The 22,172-nt window shown below is 37.4% G+C and overlaps 1 protein-coding gene across 2 annotated transcripts in view; it reads right to left on the bottom strand.

The window, feature by feature from the left end:
* Positions 1 to 4,498: 4,498 nt before the first annotated feature.
* PLAA (phospholipase A2 activating protein) overlaps positions 4,499 to 22,172 on the bottom strand; it is a 35,874-nt gene continuing 18,200 nt past the window's right edge. For both annotated transcript variants that reach the window (XM_081104257.1, XM_081104258.1), the window contains 8 exons: positions 21,127 to 21,296; positions 17,106 to 17,263; positions 16,202 to 16,421; positions 14,370 to 14,441; positions 10,462 to 10,530; positions 8,760 to 8,861; positions 7,059 to 7,223; positions 4,499 to 5,840 (listed from right to left, as the gene is read on the bottom strand). In XM_081104257.1, coding sequence (XP_080960383.1) covers positions 5,275 to 5,840; positions 7,059 to 7,223; positions 8,760 to 8,861; positions 10,462 to 10,530; positions 14,370 to 14,441; positions 16,202 to 16,421; positions 17,106 to 17,263; positions 21,127 to 21,296 — 1,522 coding nt within the window. In that variant the 3' untranslated portion in view covers positions 4,499 to 5,274. The remainder of the gene's footprint in view (positions 5,841 to 7,058; positions 7,224 to 8,759; positions 8,862 to 10,461; positions 10,531 to 14,369; positions 14,442 to 16,201; positions 16,422 to 17,105; positions 17,264 to 21,126; positions 21,297 to 22,172) is intronic.

Genomic DNA, 22,172 nt, shown 5'->3' with positions numbered 1-22,172 from the left:
GGGAAATACGTCATTATCATCAGCACCTGGACAGTTTTTGAAAAGGTTTCCTAGGGAATTATACAGGAATAGGGTCATGTGCTTCGTTGTCCTTCCCGTTAACACTAATTCCTAGGTATGATTCCTTTTCGCCTCTGAAGGCACTTGGCACTAGTATTTCATTGTATTTTCTCAATTTAAGTAATATTCAAAGGCTGGTGTTTATTTTGTTGACATTTTGTGAACAAAACGCGCTCGCCGTGCTCCGGGCCGCTGCCCCCGCCGGCGCCGCTCCCAGGGAAGCTATAAGCAGCTAAACAAAAATAAATTGCATTTCCCTATGGCATGTTGTACCCCAAAAATAAATTGATCAAAGGATATCAACATCCTTTTCTTGTTCTGCTTAATCCATTCCCTGGAATATGGGACCAGCTGAAAAGGTCATCCCCACACTGAAACCTTCCTTTCTTTCTTTTAAGATATATTTTGTTGATTTTTTATAGAGAGGAAGGGAAAAGGAGAGTTAGAAACATTGATCAGCTACCTCCTGTAAACAAGGTACATGCCCTTGACCTGAATCGAACCCGGGACCCTTCGGTCTGCAGGCCAAGGCTCTATCCACTGAGCCAAACCAGTTAGGGCTCTTTCTAAAAATTGGTGCTAATGTATGAAAATATTAACTTTTAACTTGCATTTTTGACTTGCAATGTTGAATACTTTCCAACTGGTTGGAACACTATTTTCTCATCAAATCACCGGGTAATAAGTTTAACAATTTACTGTAGTCAGTGTGTTGGTTATACATGTACACTAAATCTGTTGGTTAAATGGGAGAGGAGCAAGAATAAAATATCGTCGGCAGATCACTGTGCCTGTCGTTTTGCCTTTTGAATGTTCTTTGTACACAGCACTTTTATTGTTAATGAAGATGGTAGCCTTGTGCTATTTCTGAAAGGAATGCTTGATAAGCACTTACGTGGCATACATTTTGCTAGGCTTTTATATAAATATCTCATTTTCTTCTATATTTTGAAATTCCAGTGTACATATAATTGATAGATCCTCCCTTCCCCCAACTGGTGGGCGGGATATGATGTAACCTGCTGCCCAGAAATACCTGAGTGACTAACCAGGTACCTTATATGGACTATACATTGGACCACCAATCCACACCTGCCAAATACCCTAAGCCCTTGTCCTATATGGACAATACAGTAAGCCACCAATCAGTGTGCACCGAGTACACTAAGCCCACCACCCCTTCCCATTCTGCCCCTCAAAAGGCGTGCCCACCCTGCACGTGCTGCTGTCCTCCCCTTGTGAGGCAGCCCGGCAGGTGCTTTTCCTCTAATAAAGCCTGTAATCCCGGTTTTAGTCCTCCGTCTGATCTTTCAATAATTAAACTGGGGCTGAGGTTATGCAACTTCTCCTAAATTAGCAAGTGGTGAAAATGTCATTGTGAAATGTATGTCTTTTAACTCCAAAGCGAATCCTCTTTCACTATATTACCTTGCACCTCTGGTTGTTCGATTAAAAATTTTTAAATAATGTAGAAATAAGCAAACATTTCTTCCTTTGAAGACACAAGAATGAAAAATGTGATTTGGAGGCTTGTTTAAAGCCACCTTCTCGTCTGTATCAAGCTTACATGCCTCTACCAGTACCATAGTTGAAATGGCTACAACAAAGTGTTGTTTTTCTCCATATTAATACCCAATGTTAGCAACATCATTTACCAAATATCATTCTCTTCTTCATTGTTTAGTTACTACTAACTTGTTATATATTTACCGGACCTATTTCAGTTGCTTCACCTGTAAATTAAGATTACTAACAGTGCTTATCGCATAGGGATGAAGATAAACTTAGAATTAGTATAAAGTAATTGCTTAATGTATGATATTTAGCTTACCTGAATTGTCTGATCTTTATAATGATACTTAACTGGTTTTCTTTAAATCCAGTTGCAAAATACTGTATAAACATTGCTATATCGTGAGACTTTAAATTTGATTAAAAATTATCATTGCCACAGGACATTTTACTTTTCTGATTTATTACAGTGAGTCCAGGAACACCATGGTTATTTTTCAGTCACAGGACCTCACCTTTGGCCTAGGACCGAAATCAACCTACTTATTCTGTACGAGGGTGTTAGCTCTTTTCTTTTTAAAGTTATCATTGTTCACTGTATTCTGAAGACTATTTTCCTCCACAAGAGGCACCAAAGTGGTTTACTTGCCCTCAAAGTTAAGATCCTGCCTTTCTTAGTACATCCAGAAAAAAAGCACCCGAATTTTAAACATTAAACAAAACCTGGAAAAAAAATTGGAAGAAAACAATGTCAAATAATAGGAAATGAGTATACCCATATATTTATTAAGGTGGAAGTAAGCATACTAATGTATGTTAAGTTTAAAAATCAGGTTATTTAACAATGTATATCATTTCTTTAAAAAAATAAAACATGTTTACATACCTTTATATGATATTAAGAATAGTTCTCTCTGGGTAGTATGATTACCGAAAATTTTTATTTGTGTATGTGTCTCATTAAATGAATATGCATTTTTATATCCAGAAAAAATATTAAGGAAATCATAAGAAAATGTTTAACTGAAAAAGAAAAAATATTTAAAATACTACTAAACCATACCTTCAACACTTATCTTTCAAGTGGATTTTTTTTCCCTTTTGCTAAACTGTACTTTATGACTTTTCAAAAAACATGAAATACTGGTACAGCCTGGCAGGTGTGGCTCAGTGGTTGAGAGTTGACCTATGAACCAGGAGCTCACAGGATTCCTGGTAAAGGCACATGCCCAGGTTGCAGGCTCTATCCCCAGTAGGGGGCATAAAGGAGGCAGCTTATCAATGATTCTCTGTCATCATTGTTATTTCTGTCTCTCTCCCTTTCCCTTCCTGTCTGAAACCAATAAAAATATATTTTTAAAAAATACTGGTATATTAAAAGTTGTAAAAAAGAGTTATACACTAATAGGAAGCAAAGTGTTTACAAGTTGTCCCTAATATGTTGAAAAGTAAACGTATATTCTTAACCAAGACTGTTATGTCCAAAGGTACCTAGTATTTCAATATATTGTAGGTAAAATGTTTGTAACATGCTAACAAGAAAGCAGTGTAATGTAATGGACCTTGGCTAAACCCTCAACTTTGCAACTGAACTTTAATCTTTGATTTAAACCTCTGAATTTCAAATCAACGATAGTAAAGCAGATTCATAATGGAACCAGCAAGTAGAATCAAATCTGGGTATACACCAGAAAGCTGCAATTTAATACTTAGCAAAATACATTATCTACTCTATTTATATTTACCCATTCATTTTTGACATTCCAGGTTTTCCCTTGGCTTAATCTAGACCAGGGGTGGGGAACCTCTTCCCTAGCCAAGGGCCATTTGGATATTTGTAACATCACTTGCAGGACATTCTAAATTATCAACTTATAAATTAGTCTGCTATATTTGGTCAAACATTTAATTAACTCACTTCTAATGACCTTGGCCGGGCCAGACCAACTGATTCCGTGGGCCTTATAGAGGCCACAGGCTGGACCTTCCCCACTCCTGATCTAGATAATCAGAATCTTCTTCTCCCCTATTGGGGAATTGATCTTTGGCATTAAGCCAGGAAACTCATGGTTTTATATAACATAAATACGGAGAATACAGTGTACTATTTTATGCAGTCCTCTTTACGAAAAGATCTCTCCTCCTTTTCAAAATAGGAAGTAGCACTTATCTTCATTGAAGTTTTCTTAGACACTGTGGGAACCCTGTCCAGAGTATGCTGGATGTTCAAGGCCACTCTGAGCGTGGGAATCCTAATCAGGTGTTCAAGGCTAATTTGCTATATGCAGGTGCAAAAGCAAAGACGCAGACACTGTGCACATGTGGCCTTCTGTAATGCAAAAGATTGATGCCACTATTTGGCTAGAAGCCTCTTTGTCTAAGTTAGTATAAAGTGTGTTACTGATCAGCTGGTATGAGGCTTTTATGTAGGGCTGCAGTATGTATAGCAGCCGCTTAGTATGGCTCCTGTGTTTGCTACTGTATTAGCAAAGACTGCTTGGCCCGACTGTTTTTTCTAATGGCTACTTAGTAGAAATGGCTACTTGGACTGCAATAAAGCTTCTCTTATATACCCAAGACTTATCATGTATTCTAATGCTCAGCATCCAAGGAGGTCCAGTCTCTGGCAGAGGGGCTCAGACTCAACAGACATAATAAATTGCATAAAAATAGGGCTCATTCTTTGTGTTAGTTGCTAGGATGTTCACGAATTTGTGACCCCCCCCCCCCCCCCCGCCCGCACTACTAGGAAGTAGAACATGGTATGCACTTTTCTTCTTTTCTCCTATCACTTCTGAAAATACAGAGATAACATCAGGATTCATTTAAGGGGTTATAGGAATTAACCATCGAAGTGGTTAGCACAGCACATGGACGATGTTGGGAGCTCAAAAATACTAATTTCATAGGACAGACTCTGGACCTGCCAATAGGATAGTTTGTATTCTTGCTTGTACAGTTGCCTAAAATTTAATGCATTCCAAATTCCCTTTGAAAGAATGGAAATGACCAAAAATAATCAAATTTCAAAACTGGAACGAATAATGAAGTTACCTCAAATAGTGAATGGCAAAAGAAACTACACCATAAACCTTGAGTTAACTTGAGTTAGCTTGGTAATTTGCTCTTACTTGATCTAAATATGAGCCATCAAACAAATTCACTTTCTATTTAAATGGCTTAAATGAATAAATTATTTTACATATTTTCAATATATGGAATCACTGACAACAAACTTCAGTTTTTAAAATTTCTAGAGAAGTTATCCTAAAACAAGACCTCATATCAGTGCTGTTGAAAGAACCCAGCTATGAAAATGAGTAGAGCAAAAACTCAATAAAAGACAACCATCAACAATTACCAACCAAGGATATATAAGTAATAAAAACAGATTTAAATAAAAGCTCATCTTCTCCTGTGTGGCTAAAATACACAAATTATGCCACTGTAGTTGTTATTGATTATAACTCATTCTTAATTTGTTTCAGAACTCCTGAAAACCTACCCACATTATGCAGGAAAATCTCACAGTTCATCAGTGCAAAAACTTTATTTCTCTTTCATTCCCCCCCACCCCCTTATTACAAGATCTGAAATTTTATTTAATCCACAGCATTTTTTAAATGATCTGTTATCAGTCATGTAAAATGTGAGGGAAAAACCCCACTAATCAATTTAAAATCTCAGTCCCCTTCCCCATCGTTACAGCAAATTTAGGATAAGTTTACAGCATTCACTTACTTTAGCTGGTTCTGATACTGAGGCATACTTTTTTATTTGAGAATCAACGCCTAAAGACTTGGCTAACTGTATAGCATTTGAATCATCACTGATCAGTGTCCCAAGAGCTACAAGAAGTCTAAAAATGGCTTCTAGGTCTTGTACAACTTCGAAGATTGTGCTAATTACTGACAAGCATTGAGCTTTTCCTTCAATGTTATGGTCTTTATGAAAACAAACAGAATAGTTCAGGGTCAAGGTAGCCAAAGCAATGTGAATGTTCTTATTGCTCCCTGATTTCAGTTCTACTGCATGGGATATCAGCGCTTCTCTCTGGGACATCATGAGCCTTTGTCCTGCCTGGCCAACAAAACAATTGCAAAGAGTCCTCAGAGCAAGCAGCTGGTTCGCTGGTTTTCCTTTAGGGTTCAGAAGACTGGTCAGATGACTGCTGAATTGAGCCCCTTCCTTTTCATTACAGAAGTTCTCATTCACACTGGGATGTTTAACTGACAACCGAAGAATGTCAAGCGCAGGAAAGACGATATCTATTAAGAAGAAAAATTAATGAATATTTATGAAAATCCAGAAAATTTGTTACTCAATTTTTAAGGATTTTATTTTCTGTTACAAAATTAACACATGCTCATTGCAGAAAATGTTAAAAATCCTGTGCCTGCTTTCAAATGCATATATTTCTAAAACTATGTTAATTGATTTTCATACTTATAAAGACTGGACGTATTGCTACAAGATCATATATGCTTTGATAACCCAACAGAGTTGCATTCTTTTTAAACAGCTGACACACAGTGAGTTTTCAAATCCTTGTGGAATGAATGGGATTGGGACCTTGCTTGTAAAAATCCCATAACAAGACTAGAGTTGAAGAGAGAATGTTCTTTATAGAATTCTAATTGACAAATGCTAATATAGGGTGCTTTTAGGTTGGTGGAGAGCTTTATATTCAAGGGCCTGGGTAGACACCATCTGAACAAATGCACTAAAAAATTTTAAGCATCACTAAACTTTAGGAAACCAGAAATGATGTGCCTTGTGATATTAAGGTAGTTTGCATTATCATTTGGAAAGGGTATTCACCTTTAAAAAACTATTGAATCAGAATCTAATTATGTCTAGCAGGACTATAGAGATAGAGCAACTCATTAAATGATCAGCCAAATCCACAATACGGGACATTTTGTAGGACAAATACTTTTTTTCCTCCAATAAATCAATAGCACACACACACACATACACACAAAAGAGTAGGGGAGAGGACGTTTTTAGAACTAAAAGTTAAATGTCTGGTAACAAATGGAAACTAGATTTTTGGTGGTGAGCACTGTATAGTGTATGCAGATATCAAATTGTAATGTTGTACACCTGAACCTTATATACTGTTAAAACAACAAATGTTACCTCAATAAAAAAAAAAATTTAGAAATAAAAATTAAGTATGATTTACTCAAAAAGAAAAAACCCTTATATCAAATGTTTGTAGCCTAGAGTTGACAGGTCACAAATAGTTTCTTGCATGGCTTGCAGGGGATCCACAAATGCTCTGAAATGGAATACAAATGAATGGGATCATTACATTACCTTCAGATCCTCATAGCACATGCAAGCAAAACAAGACAATGAACTGAAGTGGCGTAGTGAATCCTTTTTGTGAAGATTTTTATAACGAAACACCAATAATTTTGATAGAAATGAAAAGACATACTTCCTGCTTTCTAGCTACATTTTAAAGACTGTTTCTGTACCTTCAGGCCAGTTAATAGCTTTCCACAAAATCTGAAGTTGTTGGGCTGTGGGTTTTTCGAAAGAACTATTACATGTTATAGACAGTATCTTCTCAAGAAGTATCAGGTCATTCTCAGTTAACTTCTTCTCTTCTGGTGCAGTTCCATTAAGTTCCTTCAGTTTACCTAAAACCCAAAACCAAACCTTCAAAATTCTCTAACCAGCCATATAAAATACATAAGTGTCAAGTTTTTCAATAAGTACATTACCATACACGATGGGGAAGTAAGACTTTTCATGGCAATTATCTAAGACCATAAAATAAGGATAAGGCTTGTGAGTCTTTTTAAGCTAAAAGGTTACCGTGATCTTTATTTTAACCTATTATTTTCTAAGATCTTCTGAAGCTTTCTGCTTTGAATAAGTTTGAAAGTATATCATATTTGTAATTATTCTGAATGGATTTCAAAGCAGTATCATAAATAAAAGCAGTATCATGTCATATATAGCCACATATGAGTCAATCCTCTATTTTCTAAATGAGAAAGTTTACAACTTTTAGCCAACTTATATGAATTTCTACTAATCAATGAAATAGTCAAAAACTTTAATGTCTATAATAATTTATTGACTCATTCCATCTTCACTGTTGAAATCACATTATTTTAAACACAATTAATGGAAATAATTTTTCCCACCATATTCATTACTTCATGAAACAATCTGTTTTAAACTCTTTACCTGCATCTTCAATACCGTATCCTTGTTGTCACTAGTGCCACTTTGAGTCATCTAACACTGTTCCCTCAAAAAAATCGTTATCTCAAAACATAAAAAAGCCTACATTCTCATCACAAAAGTTTTAAGAATATAAATTGTCCAAATTTACAAATTATCAATCAGAAGTGGAAACTTGGACCTGTTTCACTATTTTTGGCACTGAAAAATTTAACACTATCAGAATATAGAAAACAAAGTTTATTTAATAAATGCAAAAAGAGATCTCTTGCATGTGTTGTATATGAGTTGAAAAATGTCCAGTTTTCCATAAATGTACATATACTTATTGTTCTAAATAAAGCAATTAAGAAAATACTTATGATTTTTATAAAGATAGTGTAATTTTATAAAGATAGGATAATTCTGACCAAAAATAAAACCCATCTTATATTCAAGTATGTATGTTACCTCAAATAATTCTCTATTAGTCTTTGGCAAATAGAACCGGTAGTGTTCTTGGTTCACCCCCCCATCCCTGGCATCAAAAAACCCCATCATTCTGTTTTGAGAAAAATTAGCAGAAAAAGCAATCAAAGTCAACTGAGAAGTTTCACTTTTAATGTAAGTTTAAACAGCCTTATTTCAAAGGGCTATTAATTTTTTTTAAAGCCAAGATTTTTATCTTTTCAGTCCTTTACTCATTCTTTTTTTTTTAACATTAAGAACTTAGGAGATGGGATTCACTCTTTTCCCCTTCAGGTTTCTTCTCATTAAAGTCATCATAAAACATTTACCTTATTTTTGCATAAGGCGTCTTACAAAATATTAGGGGTCCATAATCAGATTGTGCACTTGTAGTCCACAGTTGTGTAATACCACAACAGAAGTCTCTATCATGGAAGCACCAGTTCCCAGCTCATGTTAGGAGGAGAAATGGCGTTGAGAGCATGGAAAAGAGTCTGTGGATATATGAGAAAACTATTCAATTAAAATATACTTACCCAATATTTGTGTAGGGTTTGCTTGGTCAAAAGTGACAGCCTCTTTTTTAGGGAAATAAATATTCACCGTTTTGGATGCAGCTGATTGGTAGGCACTACTCCCTATTACAGAACAGAAAATGTTGAAAATCATAAGGAGTGGTCAAAAATGACACTTTTGTAATTGTATGACTTTGTTATCACAATTTAGATATGTAACTACTCAGTACATGTAGTAACAAGCAACCTCAGGAAGAAAAAAACCATTTCTAAGATTTTATATACTGTTTATATGTGATATAATACATTTTGGTTTTGGAATGGGAACTTAAATATAAAAAAAGGTTTTCTATTTCATATTTTCTAATCATATTTTTTAATAAGCTTTTAAGATCAAAGAATACAAAATAATTATGAAATTCTCCATTCCCATCTACTCTAAGGTACATTGATCTCTTTCTTCTCATGTCTTCTATTGCTTATTCCAAATGATGTAGTAGGCATTGTCATTTTCTACATCATTTTAATAGATCACCCCAAGTTTTCAGTTCTTGAAAGTCAAAGGTTTTAGTCCTTTATATGATTTTACTTCTTAAGTTTGTACGTATTATAGTAACTGATGGTAAACAAAAAAATGACAAAGGGTGAAAATTCATACACAGTGAAAAAAATTACTTCAACTAAAGCATAATTTATTTCTAAGACATCTTATTAACATTTCAAATCTTAATTTATACATTTTTGTTCCAACGTAAAGTTAAGGTATTTTTCAAAAAGATGAATAAAACATTTTAATCTAAGTATGTTAGAAATACAAGTGGGAAGGTAGATAGTACAAATAATGAGATAAACATACAAAATTAATTGCTTATGAGGCACAAAATACTTATTGAAATGCTCAAAGATGAGCAACAAACCAAACTGGGTTGGGGGTCTCAGACAATTCGCTTATATGATTGCAAAGACAGACAGAAACTCCCGGATTGGAGAGGGCTCCCCTGAGGGCTCCCAGACTGGAGAGGGTGCAGGTTGGGCTGAGGGACCCCCACACCCCCCAGTGCACAAATGTTGTGCACTGGGCCTCTAGTTCTCATATAAAATAAAGTAGGAGAAAATATATGCCAAGGTATGTTAAACTTGCAAGAGGTAAAGCACAAACTTAGTTGTGCATTTTACTGACTACTAGATACTAAGAATAAAAATAAAAAAAAATTAGTTGTGCAGGAGAAGATGAAATATTATAATTCTAGGTCTAAATTATAAAAACAAATTCTTTTCAGAGCCCCCTTATGAGAACAATGTGTAATGTAGTGAATAACATTTTTAACACATTAAGAATGAACAAAGGAGAGATTGAAATAAACTGGGATTTGGCAAGGGTACTAAGGAAAGCAGCCGCAGAAGAGAAGTATATTAGAATCACATCGGAAGATTATGAAACTGCCCTTGCTAAGGACACACCCAGAGCAATATTAGACCAAGTGAGCATCTCTAGGGATGAGGTTGAAGTACTTTTTCTAAGGCTCCCAGGTGATTCTAATGTGCAGTAATGATAATTCTGAGAACACTCTAAAAGCCAAGCCAGCAAGTTTGGTCTTGATTTACTATATAGAAAGTTCTCTAGCAATTAAAAATATGCCAATTTTCTCAATATTTTATTAAATAAGAGTTTCAATAAACTTTAAAAATCTTTAAAATAAAAAAGGAAATGAAAAGTGTATACCTGTAAATGGATCAACTCCAGATATGGTAGCTCCTATACTTGCAGACCCTGGCACATAACGGCCTGCACCTAAAATGCAATAATACACCAAGTAAGCAAAAGTAACTGCAAATTATAAAGTTCAAACTGCCCCCCTTTATATACAATAACTTATTTTCACTTTTAGTCATACTTTGAAATGGCATCTTTATATATAATAAATGGGCTGTAAGTTTAATACAGAGAAATATTTAGAATAGTGCCTGGCATATAGTTAGTTACTGGTCAATAAATGTTAACCAGAAAAATAATCCTCAAGTTATAAAAGAAACAGTACAGGTCTTATACATTATTAGAGGCCCAGTGCATGAATTCGTGCACCAGTGGGATCCCTCAGCCTGGCCTGCAGGATCGGGATGAAACCAGTTCTCCACCATCTCCCAAGGGGTCCCGGATTGTGAGAGGGCGCAGGCCAGGCCGAGGGACCCCATCGGTGCACAATCAAAGCCAGGGAGGGACTCTGGAAGTTGGCCGGCCGGGGAGGGACCGCAGGAGGGCTCCAGGGCGTGTCAGACCCATCTCACTCAGTCCCAATCGCCCGACCCCAGCAGCAAGCTAACCTACCAGTCAGAGCATCTGCCCCCTGGTGGTCAGTGCATGTCATAACAAGCAGCTGAGTGGTCTTAGCATATCATTAGCATATTACCCTTTGATTGGTTGAACGGATGACTAGTCGACTGGGCACTTAGCATATTAGGCTTTTATTATCTATCTAATAAAAGGGTAATATGCTAATTAGACCACGAGACCTTCTGGACAAAGCCATGGCAGCAGGGCCGAGGCAGAGGTGGTTAGGGGCAATCGGGTCAGGAAGAGAGGGCAGTTGGGGGTGATCAGGCCGGTGGGGGAACAGTTGGGGACAAGCAGGCTGGCAGGGGGGCCAGTTGGGGGCAAGCAGGCTGACATGGGGGGGCAGTTAGGGATGAGCAGGCCAGTGGGGGGGCCAGTTAGGTACGAGCAGGCCAGTGGGGGGCTGAGGGGGCAGTTGGGGGCGATCAGGCTGGGGGGGGGAGACAGTTGGGGGTGAGCAAGCCGGCGGGGGTGGGGCAGTTGCAGGCAAGCAGGCCAGTGGGGGAGGGGGCATTTGGGGATGAGAAGGCCGGCAGGGGAGTGGGGAGGGGAATGGGACTGTTGGGGGTGAGCAGCCTGGCAGGCAGAGTGGTTAGGGGTGATCAGGCAGGCAGGCAGGTGAGTGGTTAGGAGCCAGCGGTCCCGGGTTGTGAGAGGGATGTCCAACTGCCAGTTTAGGACTGATCAGGCCTAAACTGGCAGTCGGACATCCCCACAGGGGTCCCAGATTGGGGAGGGTGCAGGCCGGGCTGAGGGACACCACCCCACTCCCATGCATGAATTTCGTGCCCCGGGCCACTAGTATGGGATAATTACAGAAGTTAAATGAATTACAAAAGCATTAGTGAATTGGAGAAATTAAAAGGTTTCCATAATAAAATGTTAACACTATTCTACTGGCATATACAACAAGCAGAAAAGAGACTCGGTAAGAGTTATGGATGCTATGACAATAGCCCAGTCTCATATTTTAGATTATATTTGTGGCTGTCTCTTTGAAAATGGAAAGAAAGAAATATGAAAAGCAAGTATAGGGAGAGAATCAGCAAAATTTGGAGAAGTTCGGAGTCCTAGACCAGCCTTTATGGAAAGAAGGAAGATGAGTATTGTTTTAGCCTCTGACTTAATATCTAGGATTGGTATAACCAGTGTAACAGATGCAGAAAAAGCAAGCAAAACTAAAATACAAGAAAAATTAAAAATGTAAATAGAATTAAAATAAAGAAAAAATAACAGGAATTGAGGTTTTACTATATGCCAGCTAACATGTTAAGTATCTTATATACATACACTCATTTAAATACCAATTAGATACCACTACTACTTGTAATATTTTGTTACAGGAAGGCTGAATAACTTGCCAAGGCATTCTGAGGCAGAGTGTAAGCACACACTTTTCTAAATATGGTTGTCTGACATTTAGAAATAGTCACCTGTTCAACATGCAGATTCCCAGGGTTTCACTCTAGAAACCTATAGTGAGCTTTCACAACAACCTAACAACAAACCACACCCAAGGCCATTTAATTTAATCAGAATCCATGGATGAGGGATCAGGGCATGAGTATTTTTAACCTCTTCACTAATCTAGTGTGACAAAATCTATGGGTAAGACCTTGTGATAAGTAATTTAAACAAGCATCCTAGATGATTCTAATTAATATTAGAAATTTGACAACCACGTAAATAAGGAAAAGAATAAAGACTGAAGATGGACCCTAAGTTGTAAGCAAGATGGACAAGCCTTTTGGCCTCAGTGCTTTTAGTAAAACTGGGGGAACATCATCAACAATAATAATAGCTACATACATTGAGGACTTAAATATATTTTTATGTTTTTCTATCTAGAATACTTTACATGTATTTTATTATATGATTTAAATTTCATAATCTCAATTTGGTGGGTGCTGTTTATCTATTTTTTATAATAGTTCAGTAACCCTAATTCCATAACTCTCTTGGACATTTATTGAATAGGCCATCTTGCATATCTCCATAATCACTGCATCTTCTGAGATATTGACATTGTGCAACAGTGAGACATGCTCCAGTTATGATGGACTTCTCTTGATTTTGCTGGTATTGTTTGAAGCTTGTTATGTTCTTTCGGTTCCAAAAAAACATCTGCCAATGAGATTTGGAAACTCTTCTCTAAGTTTCAGCGCATTACTAGGCTTGAATATACCGACAGAGAAAGTCACCACCTTATCTACTCTTCAGATCCTTAGTACCTTTTGAAATTGCATCATCTCATCAAAGACTTCCTTAACAGTCATTGCGCCATCACATTTAGCTTAACAGTTGGTTATTGTAATATACTAGTTATCAATGCACAGGGCGCAGCTATTTGCATCTGGTCCACCAGTTCATTCACAGGAGAAAGATAGCTCACTGAGAGCAATTCACAACTTCACGACACTAAGCCAAATTGTGTGTTGATTCAATCTATGATTTAGACGGGATTGTATGTTGGCAAGGCCAATAGATACCATAAATCTCTTCCCAAGCTTGATATATTGTCCAGGAACTCTGATGAAGATTCAGCAACAGCATCATAAAATATTATCAAATACTATTCTGAAAACAGACTTCTTCAGCTGCCTTAAAGTCCAAGTCTGGCCATTTTTTCCAGTAATGGTGATGCTGAGGCATGCGTACCTTGGTCAATAGTCACTTTGAAGACACACACCAACACTTTTGGGGCTTCATGAAGGCAATTAGTAACTTAGGTTAGGAAGACTAATCCTGGGTAGCTGGTGAACTGTCTCCTTCCACACTAAGGCAAATATGCCTGGGCAGACTTCTTGACTGCATTGCTCCATCCAATATCAGGGACTCACATGGCTCCTTCTCTGCTCATGATCGGTAGCATCTTGCCAGTGATAGCACTTATCCTGTGTCTTGGTTGGTGGGCTCCCCTAGTATCTAATTTCACAGATAAAAAAAATAGGCTCAGACAAGGTAAGTAACTTGCCAATTTCTCATAGCAAGTAAGTGGTAGAGCCAAATTTTGAACCAAGGTCTGTCTGGCTCTAAAACCTATGCTCTTAATCACTCTCCTGGCAAGAAGGACCACTGGAGAAAATGATGAGTTATAATAATATGCTACTAAAAAGTCACGAGGAAAGTCGCAAAAGTACTCCAGGAATGAGCAAAACTTAGAGTTAAAGAAATGGAGATCCATCAAAATCCGACATACAGATAATGAAGTGTCAGTTATTGAATAACATCTCCAAGTGTAAAGCCTTATCATATAAAGTGCACTTAGCGGAGGTATATTAAGCAAAGCTGCATCTCACCTGTAAAAGGATCAGCTGCAGACATTGCGTTAGAAGAGCCAGATGAAGAGCCTGGAACATACCGACCACCACCTGTGTATGCAAACAAAGAAAACATGAGAAGACTCCAAGCTTGGTGGAAAACAGAACAAGACTGTTACATGGGAGAATAACAAATTATAGTCAAAAGTGTTACAGTTGAAAAGACTAGTAAGAAACTAAAATGTCAGTGAATCTCCAAGCTTTGTTTTCTTAACTTTAATACTTCATTATATCTTAGCCCTTACATTTAAATATTGAAATGACCAGGAATTCAAATAGAAAAAGGAAATTGCAGGTAGTCTCTGACCCAAGTAATATATACATACAATCAGTTCCTGTTCCTATACAAATTCACTAGAATTCCTGCTGTTGCTTTTGCTATCAGAACCACAGGCATCAAATGTTAATCTTTTAGAAAACCCCTGGATTCATTAATTCATGTGTCAAACAGTGCATTCAGTGTAGGGATCCAGCAGAGAACATGATTGCTTGTATCCACTGAAGCTTACAACCTACTGGAGAAAGGAATTACAAAGGGGATGAGTGCTAGAAAGAAAACAGACTTCCATTTATACCTTTACAAATGCATGGTGAGTGTGCATATGTTTTATTAGAACCTCTAGGGAAATAATCAGAGGTGTCTACAAAAAGATATATGTAAATATGCTTATAAAGTTAAGCTTCAGAAGAGCAAAAATGCCAAATAGTGTCAGATTTCCAGATAGAACCAGATGCGTTAATATCTGTCCTCAGTCCCACAAATAGCTTACACAATACTGCGATCATGTGTTCCCTCTTTTGCACTGTAGTCTGAAATTCCACCAACAGAAATGTCCAGGTAATACCTCCCACCACTCTTTTGTAAAGTGCAGCTTTTGGGAAGGCTGCGTGATTTATAGTTTAGTAGTGAGTCAGACTGATCATCCTGCTCAAGTCAACATGCAGATGAAATTAGCTTTATTATGTGAACTGATGATGGAATTTTGAAAAGAGGAGATAATTTGGGGACAAGGAGTGTCCATCAGGAAAGAAGAAAAAAGGACAGATCTATATAAGGACTTGAGACAGGAAGAAGGCATGAGACCCTTCCATATAAAACAAAAACAGTAGTAGCATATGAAAAATGGAGTCAAACGGACCACAGCCAAACAATAACAATTCAGTACCAATTTCAAAATTTTATTTAGAGCTCGCTCTACACCTAAGAAAAGAGGAAGGGTTTTATTTCATCCTATATGATGGCTTTGGTTCCTGGGACCCAGAATTCAGACTAATACTACTAGCATTATAATTTATGGACTGGCATGAGAACCTAATCCCATTTGCAAAATTTTAGATACTATGCTGTTATAAACAACTGACTTAAAATGAACATGTAGAATATAAATCACTTATAAAATCTAAATACTCACAGTCCAGTATTAGATGTGATGCACAACTAACCAATTCAGCCTCATGTGGAAACTGGTAAATTTCATCACAAAATATATATTTTTTAAAAAGTTAACTATACAAAGGAACATAGAATTTTCTTTTTATGTCAAATGACTAAATTAAAGTTTCTTAAAATTATTAGTTTACAGTGTGGCTATATTTTTGTAACAGGACAATTTATAATCATTTTTATAGATACAGAATTACTATATAATTTGAGGTTTGCAAATATGAATGTGAAGTAAAAACCTACTGCAGGATCTTGGTTTCTATTTAAACAGCTAATCATAATGGTCATTTAAACACATTAGAAAAAGAAAGTTAACCAACACTGATGGAAAGAAGCACTTTAAGACTTAATACAAACCCTAACTTACCTGTAAATGGATCTGACAAACTAGTATTCCCAAGTCCCAACATTTGACCTTTTGTGTTATCAATAATAAATTTTGCCACTTGATCCAAAAACATGGGATTCAAATCATTCTTCTGCAAGAAGTTGTATGCAGTTAACCAGGGATCATCACTGATGTTATATGGCAATTTATAGGATGGTCCACCTTCATTGACATCAATTGAGAAAACATAATCAAATTCCTTTAATAGGAATATAAAAAGGAGATAAATGATTACTAACTTGTATGTTCATATGTATTAATGTCATATATAACACAGATTTTATGCGTTCTTTACTTTAATAATTATAGTGCTTAAACTTTCTCCAAAGTGCATTGTTAAAATCTTCACTTGGCATATCATAATAGCAACTACTTGAGCGAGCAGCAAGATTAACATTTCACTAGGGACGGAGGTGAGGGAAAGATTATGACGACATTAATTCTGAGGCCAAAGGGGTTTCCAATTGGCTGATCTCAAGGCCAAAAGTATTAGCTGTTACCATGCCCGGCTCACCAAAACATTCTGGCATTGTAAGCACTGCCCTGAGGGTCCCTTCTGCCTTTACAAGTTAAATATAGGCATGCAGCATTAGATGAAAGGTGGCACAGAAGCTCCTAATCCAAAATGGTTGGGGACAGCTTATATATGGTTACTACTAAAAGATAAATAATGCCGAATCTGTCTGTGAAATGCAGCCCTCCGTACATGGAAAGAGATTCTTAAAAAACCCAATTCAAGACAGGAAAAGATAATTTCCCCATAGAAATATATTTTTAAATGTTAAAACATGAGAAAATTGTATTAGCATGGAGAAAGGGAAACGAAAACCTTTAATTTGTTGAATACTTTAAGATAAAGGTATTTAGAAAGAAGTCAACATACTTTCCCTTCATATAAAACTTTTCCAGATGTTTGCTGATTAGCACCAGATGAGCCAACAACATCACCAATTTTTATCCACCTCCCTTCACTAACACTCCACTGATAGGCTTCGACTCTCTCCCCATCTCTGATTAGACGGGTCTGTCCTTCTCTAGAACCTTAAAATAAAAATTTTGAGAATCAAAGATAGAATGGCAAAATAAAATTCAAAAACATTTAGATAGAAAATTGTTAACATTAAAATTTATACATAAAAGAGAATGTGTGTTTTGGTTTAGTAGAAAGTTTTATCAAACTATTTTAAATTGTACTGGAAATTGGCATAAGAATGGTTAAAGGAAACTTTATTAAATAAAGGTTAAAAAATTTGATTCTAGAAAACAGCTAGCCCATCAAAATTAGAACAAGTTTTATTACTATCTTCTAACAACACTTTCATTCCAGTAGAGTCTCCATTCTTCTAGCTTCTCAGGCCCAAAAGTGTAAAGTCTGATTCCTCTTTCTTGCAGCCACATAGCCAATCCTTCAGCAAATTCTATCAGCTGCCTTTAAATATATCTAGAAAATTATTTCTCCTCACTATCTCCAGTGATACCTGTGGAATAAGCCACCATCATTTCTCAGCTGGAATTATTCAATGTCCTCCTCCTACTGCCCTAGGGTCCCCTACAGTCTATATACAACCCAGCAACCACAGAAATTCTTGCAAAAGTTTAAGGAGCTTCTGACACATCTCAGCTGGAGACCCTTCAATGACTTCCTAACTCACTCCTGATAAAAGACTATGTCACTGGAGTGGTGTACAAGGCCAAACATAATCTGCCTCTCCCATCCTCTCGGACCTCACCTTCCACGACTCTTACCCTCATCCCACCATCCTACTTCAGCCATGGCGTCTTTGCACTAGCTATTTATTCTGTCCCTGACACGTTTCACACAGGTGCTGGCAAGATTTGCTCCCTTGCCTCCTTAAAGACTTTACTGAATGTCAAGTTCTCAGCAAAGCCTGCAGTGGGAAAGACCGTGCTGTCCTCCAGAGTCATGCTCCTATTCCATAGAATAGAGCTGTGGCTGTCAGGTCAGAGACTACTTACTCTATTCAGCCCCCTTGCCTCTTGCCTTCCCTCGGGGTTACACACTGAGTATACACTAATTGGTATCTGTGTGGGTGTGATATAAGCCTATTCTAGGCCTTTTCCATCACTGTCTACCCTCCCTTTTACCCTGTTTGATGGATGAAAGTCTATAACCAAGGAACCCTTGATATCACATGTTGAAGACGGTGCTTTCCATCAGCCTGGGTCCCCATGACCCCGAAGAGCAAAATTATTCTACAAACATGCTCCAGCATATTCTGCCATCAACCGAACTTTACATGTGCAATAAACTTTTCTTGTTAAGCCACTGACATCAGGGTTTATCTGTTACAGCAGCTAGTGCTATCCTATTACACGTTTCCTGACCACTTTATTTAAAATGATAAAATAGCCACAACCCTGGTCTTATTTTTCCCATAATACTTTACTTATTATCTGACATCTAAATTTACTTTTTAATTATCTGTCTCCTCATGTAGAATATAAATTTGTGAGAACAGAGATTTTTGTATCTTTTCTTATCTGTTGTATTCCCAGATATTAGAACAAGGCCTGGCACACATTAGGCACTTCGTAAATATTTTTTGTATGTACAGTATATATATGACAAAAAGACTATATTTTGTAAAGAATTGTAAAAATATCAAAACATGGTATTAAGGAAGCAGTTCTTAAAGTTTTAGTTTCAAGATCTCTTTATAGTCATAAAAGTTATTCAGAAGCCCAAAGATCATCTTTTAATGTGGGTTGTATCAACTAATTTATTGGATTTGAAATTAAAAATGAGAATATATTTACTTCCTGGAAAACAATAATAGATCCACTACATACTGAATAAACATTTTAATAAAAAATATAAGTTTCTTTTAGAAATTCAGTGAAAACACTGGCATTGTTTTCCATTTTTATAAATCTCTTTACTCTCTCCCCTAATAGAAGACAGCTGGATTTACCATACCCGCCTGTGCATTCAATCTGTTGTTCTGGTAGAAGTATATAAAGAAAAAGAAAAAAGTTAAAAAAGGGAAGACTAGCTTAAGAGCCTTTTCAGAAGAAATACGGATATTGTGCAAGTAGCAGGTTCTTAAAGGTTACAATTTAGAATCTGAAACCACACCAATGACTTTGTCATGCTCTATTAAACTAAAATCCATTGGTCTCTCTTACACTTTGAACAGGTCTTTCACCCATTCACGATTTTCTAACACCGTAAACTGGCATTTGGAAAATATTAAATGAGTAATGCAGACTGTCCACATGTTTACACATTTTATTATTTAATACCAGAGGCCCGGTGCACAAAAATTTGTGCACTGGCGGGGGAGGGGGTGTCCCTCAGCACCACTTGTGCCCTCTCACAGTCTGGGAGCCCTCGGGAGATAACCACCTTCTGGCTTAGGCCCGCTCCCCGATGGCAGATGGCAGGCCCGATCCCTCGGTGCCTGCCCCGCCTCCCCGGGTCACGCACACGGCAGGGCCGATCCGGTGGTTGGGGCGCTGCCCCAGGTCGGGTCGCACACGGACGCCCACTGCCCCGGGTTGCAAATAGCAGGCCCAGATGGCAGCGGGGCAGGTGGGATGGCACTGTCCTGCCCTGCCTGCAGTATGCAAATTAGCTGCCATCTTTGTTGGCGGTTAATTTGCATATCACACTGATTAGCCAATGGGAGGCATAGCGAAGGTAAGGTCAATTACCATGTTTGTCTATTATTAGATAGGAGGATAAAAAAAAAATCATACTGTTGCTCTGGCCGGTTTGACTCAGTGGTTAGAGCGTCAGCCTGCAGACCTAAGGGTTGTGGGTTCAGTTCCAGTCAGGGGCATGTACTGCAGTTGCAGGTTCCCCAGCCCTGGTAGGAGTGTGTGTAGGAGACAGCCAATCAATGTGTCTCTCTCGCATGGGGGTATCTGTCTGTGTCTCTCTCTCTCTCTCTCTCTCACACACCTCCCCTTCCTCCCACACTTTTACTCTCCAGAAATCAATGGAATGTCCTTGGGTGAGGATTATATATATATATATATATATATATAAAAAGACCACACTGTTAATAGTACAACTGATATCATTAGAACAGTCTTGTAAGCATTGGAAAACTATTAAGCTCCTGGTGAGGAGTTACAGATTTTCTAAAATTTCAATTCACACTAGAAAGTTTGAATTTTATTTTTGGCAACAAATATCATCAGTTGTTTTCCTTAAAGTGACAAGCTCAGTTTGTTCATTTTTAAGAAATGCCTGCCAAATACCCAAGCCTGAATAACTAGTCGATTTGTGAAATAAAAATGGCATTCCATGAAAAAAGCCAATAGTTCAGCCTTCAACGTCAATGACTGCACAAATACTAATCTTCCAGATGCCATGGAACTTTGGTGCACCACATGTGTAATTTACCTTCTGTCACCCAGAATATTTTTTTAAATTTACTAAAGGGGTGAAGATGTAATAAAATTAATGTTTAATGCTTCATAAAGGACATTTGAGGGCAGATGGCTTTTGTTTTTTAAAACCACAACTATGTGTTGGTGAAAAACACGACTACCAGACCCTCTGATGCGACTGCCTTGATTTGTGAACTAGGGAGCCAGCAGTTTTACCCACCAATGCCTTCTACACTAAATGAAACAACCTTTTTCCCCTATCACTTTAATCCAGCAGCCCTCAAACTTTTTAAACAGGGGGCCAGTTCACTGTCCCTCCGACCGTTGGAGGGCCGGACTATAGTTTAAAAAAAAACTATGAACAAACTCCTATGCACACTGCACATATCTCATTTTGAAGTAAAAAAACAAAACGGAAACAAATACAATATTTGTATTTGCATGTGGCCCGAGGGCCGTAGTTTGAGGACCCCTGCTTTAATCACTCCAAAATTCTGGAATAACTGCTAACAATTTTTACTACTAGATAACATGGAAATATTTACCAGGTTCATTCAGATGTTCCCTCCCAGGAAGCTGCTCTGCATTAATGCTCCCTAAATCACCAGTTTTGGGATCAATGGTTGCCTGAGAGAGTTCCTTTTCAAAAGCCTTGATTTCTTCAGCACTTGCTGTCCGATCCACTGATTCTGTAAACACTCTAATGATACCATCACTATAAAGAAAAACAAAATGATTTTAAGTCATTGCCAGAGTTTATTAACATTATCACACCTGAGTGATCCGAAGCAAAAAGAATCTTTGTGAACATGAGAAATGTTACTAAGTGTTTATTGCTGAGTACTGCACTATGCTGACTTGAGCACACACCGCCCTGTATTAGTTTTCACTGGTAAAGCGATGTATAGGGTGAAAAAAGACTAGGGAAGCCCTGGCTGGGTAGCTCAGTTGATTTGAGCATTATCCCAATACTCGAAGGTTTGGATCCCCTGCCAGGGCACATGCAAGAATCAACCAATGAATGCATAAATAAGAGGAACAACAAATCAATGTTTCTCTCTCTCTTTCCCTTCCTCTCTCTTTAAAAGTCAATCTATCAGAAAAAGCACTATATTAAAAAAAAAAAAAAGACTAGGGAAAAATTATTGGCATGGTCAGAGAAATATATATTTAACATAAATTTTAATTCCAAGTTAAATAGTTATCATCATAAAAATTTGGAGATAAAGTGTATACTTTAAAAGTCAATAGGTGTTACAGTATATGAAGGGTAGTGGGTGGGTTTACTTTATTAAAGGTAGGAGTACCCAACATAGGACGTAGCAGATGCTCAATATGTTCTTCAGGGAAACATGGAATCAGCCTTTCGCATGCCATTAACTAGCAGTATAACCCCAAATCAAGGGGTTTGGTCTAGATGGCACCTTTGGTCTCAGAAAAATGACTTCATTTCCATGATTTCTCAATTCTAAATTTTGGGGTGGGGAAGCAAGTTAGTCACTTTCAAATATACTAATCCTACCTAATTCGACAGTAAATGTTGTTTCTTGCATAATATTCCACTCACAGCAATTTCGCCCTTTCAATTTGT

This window comes from Myotis nattereri (assembly GCF_964212035.1).
Source record: "Myotis nattereri genome assembly, chromosome: 12".
NCBI classification, from domain to species: domain Eukaryota; kingdom Metazoa; phylum Chordata; class Mammalia; order Chiroptera; family Vespertilionidae; genus Myotis; species Myotis nattereri.
The sequence above is the reverse complement of the archived record's forward strand: the minus strand, read 5'-3'. Positions and strand labels throughout refer to the sequence as shown.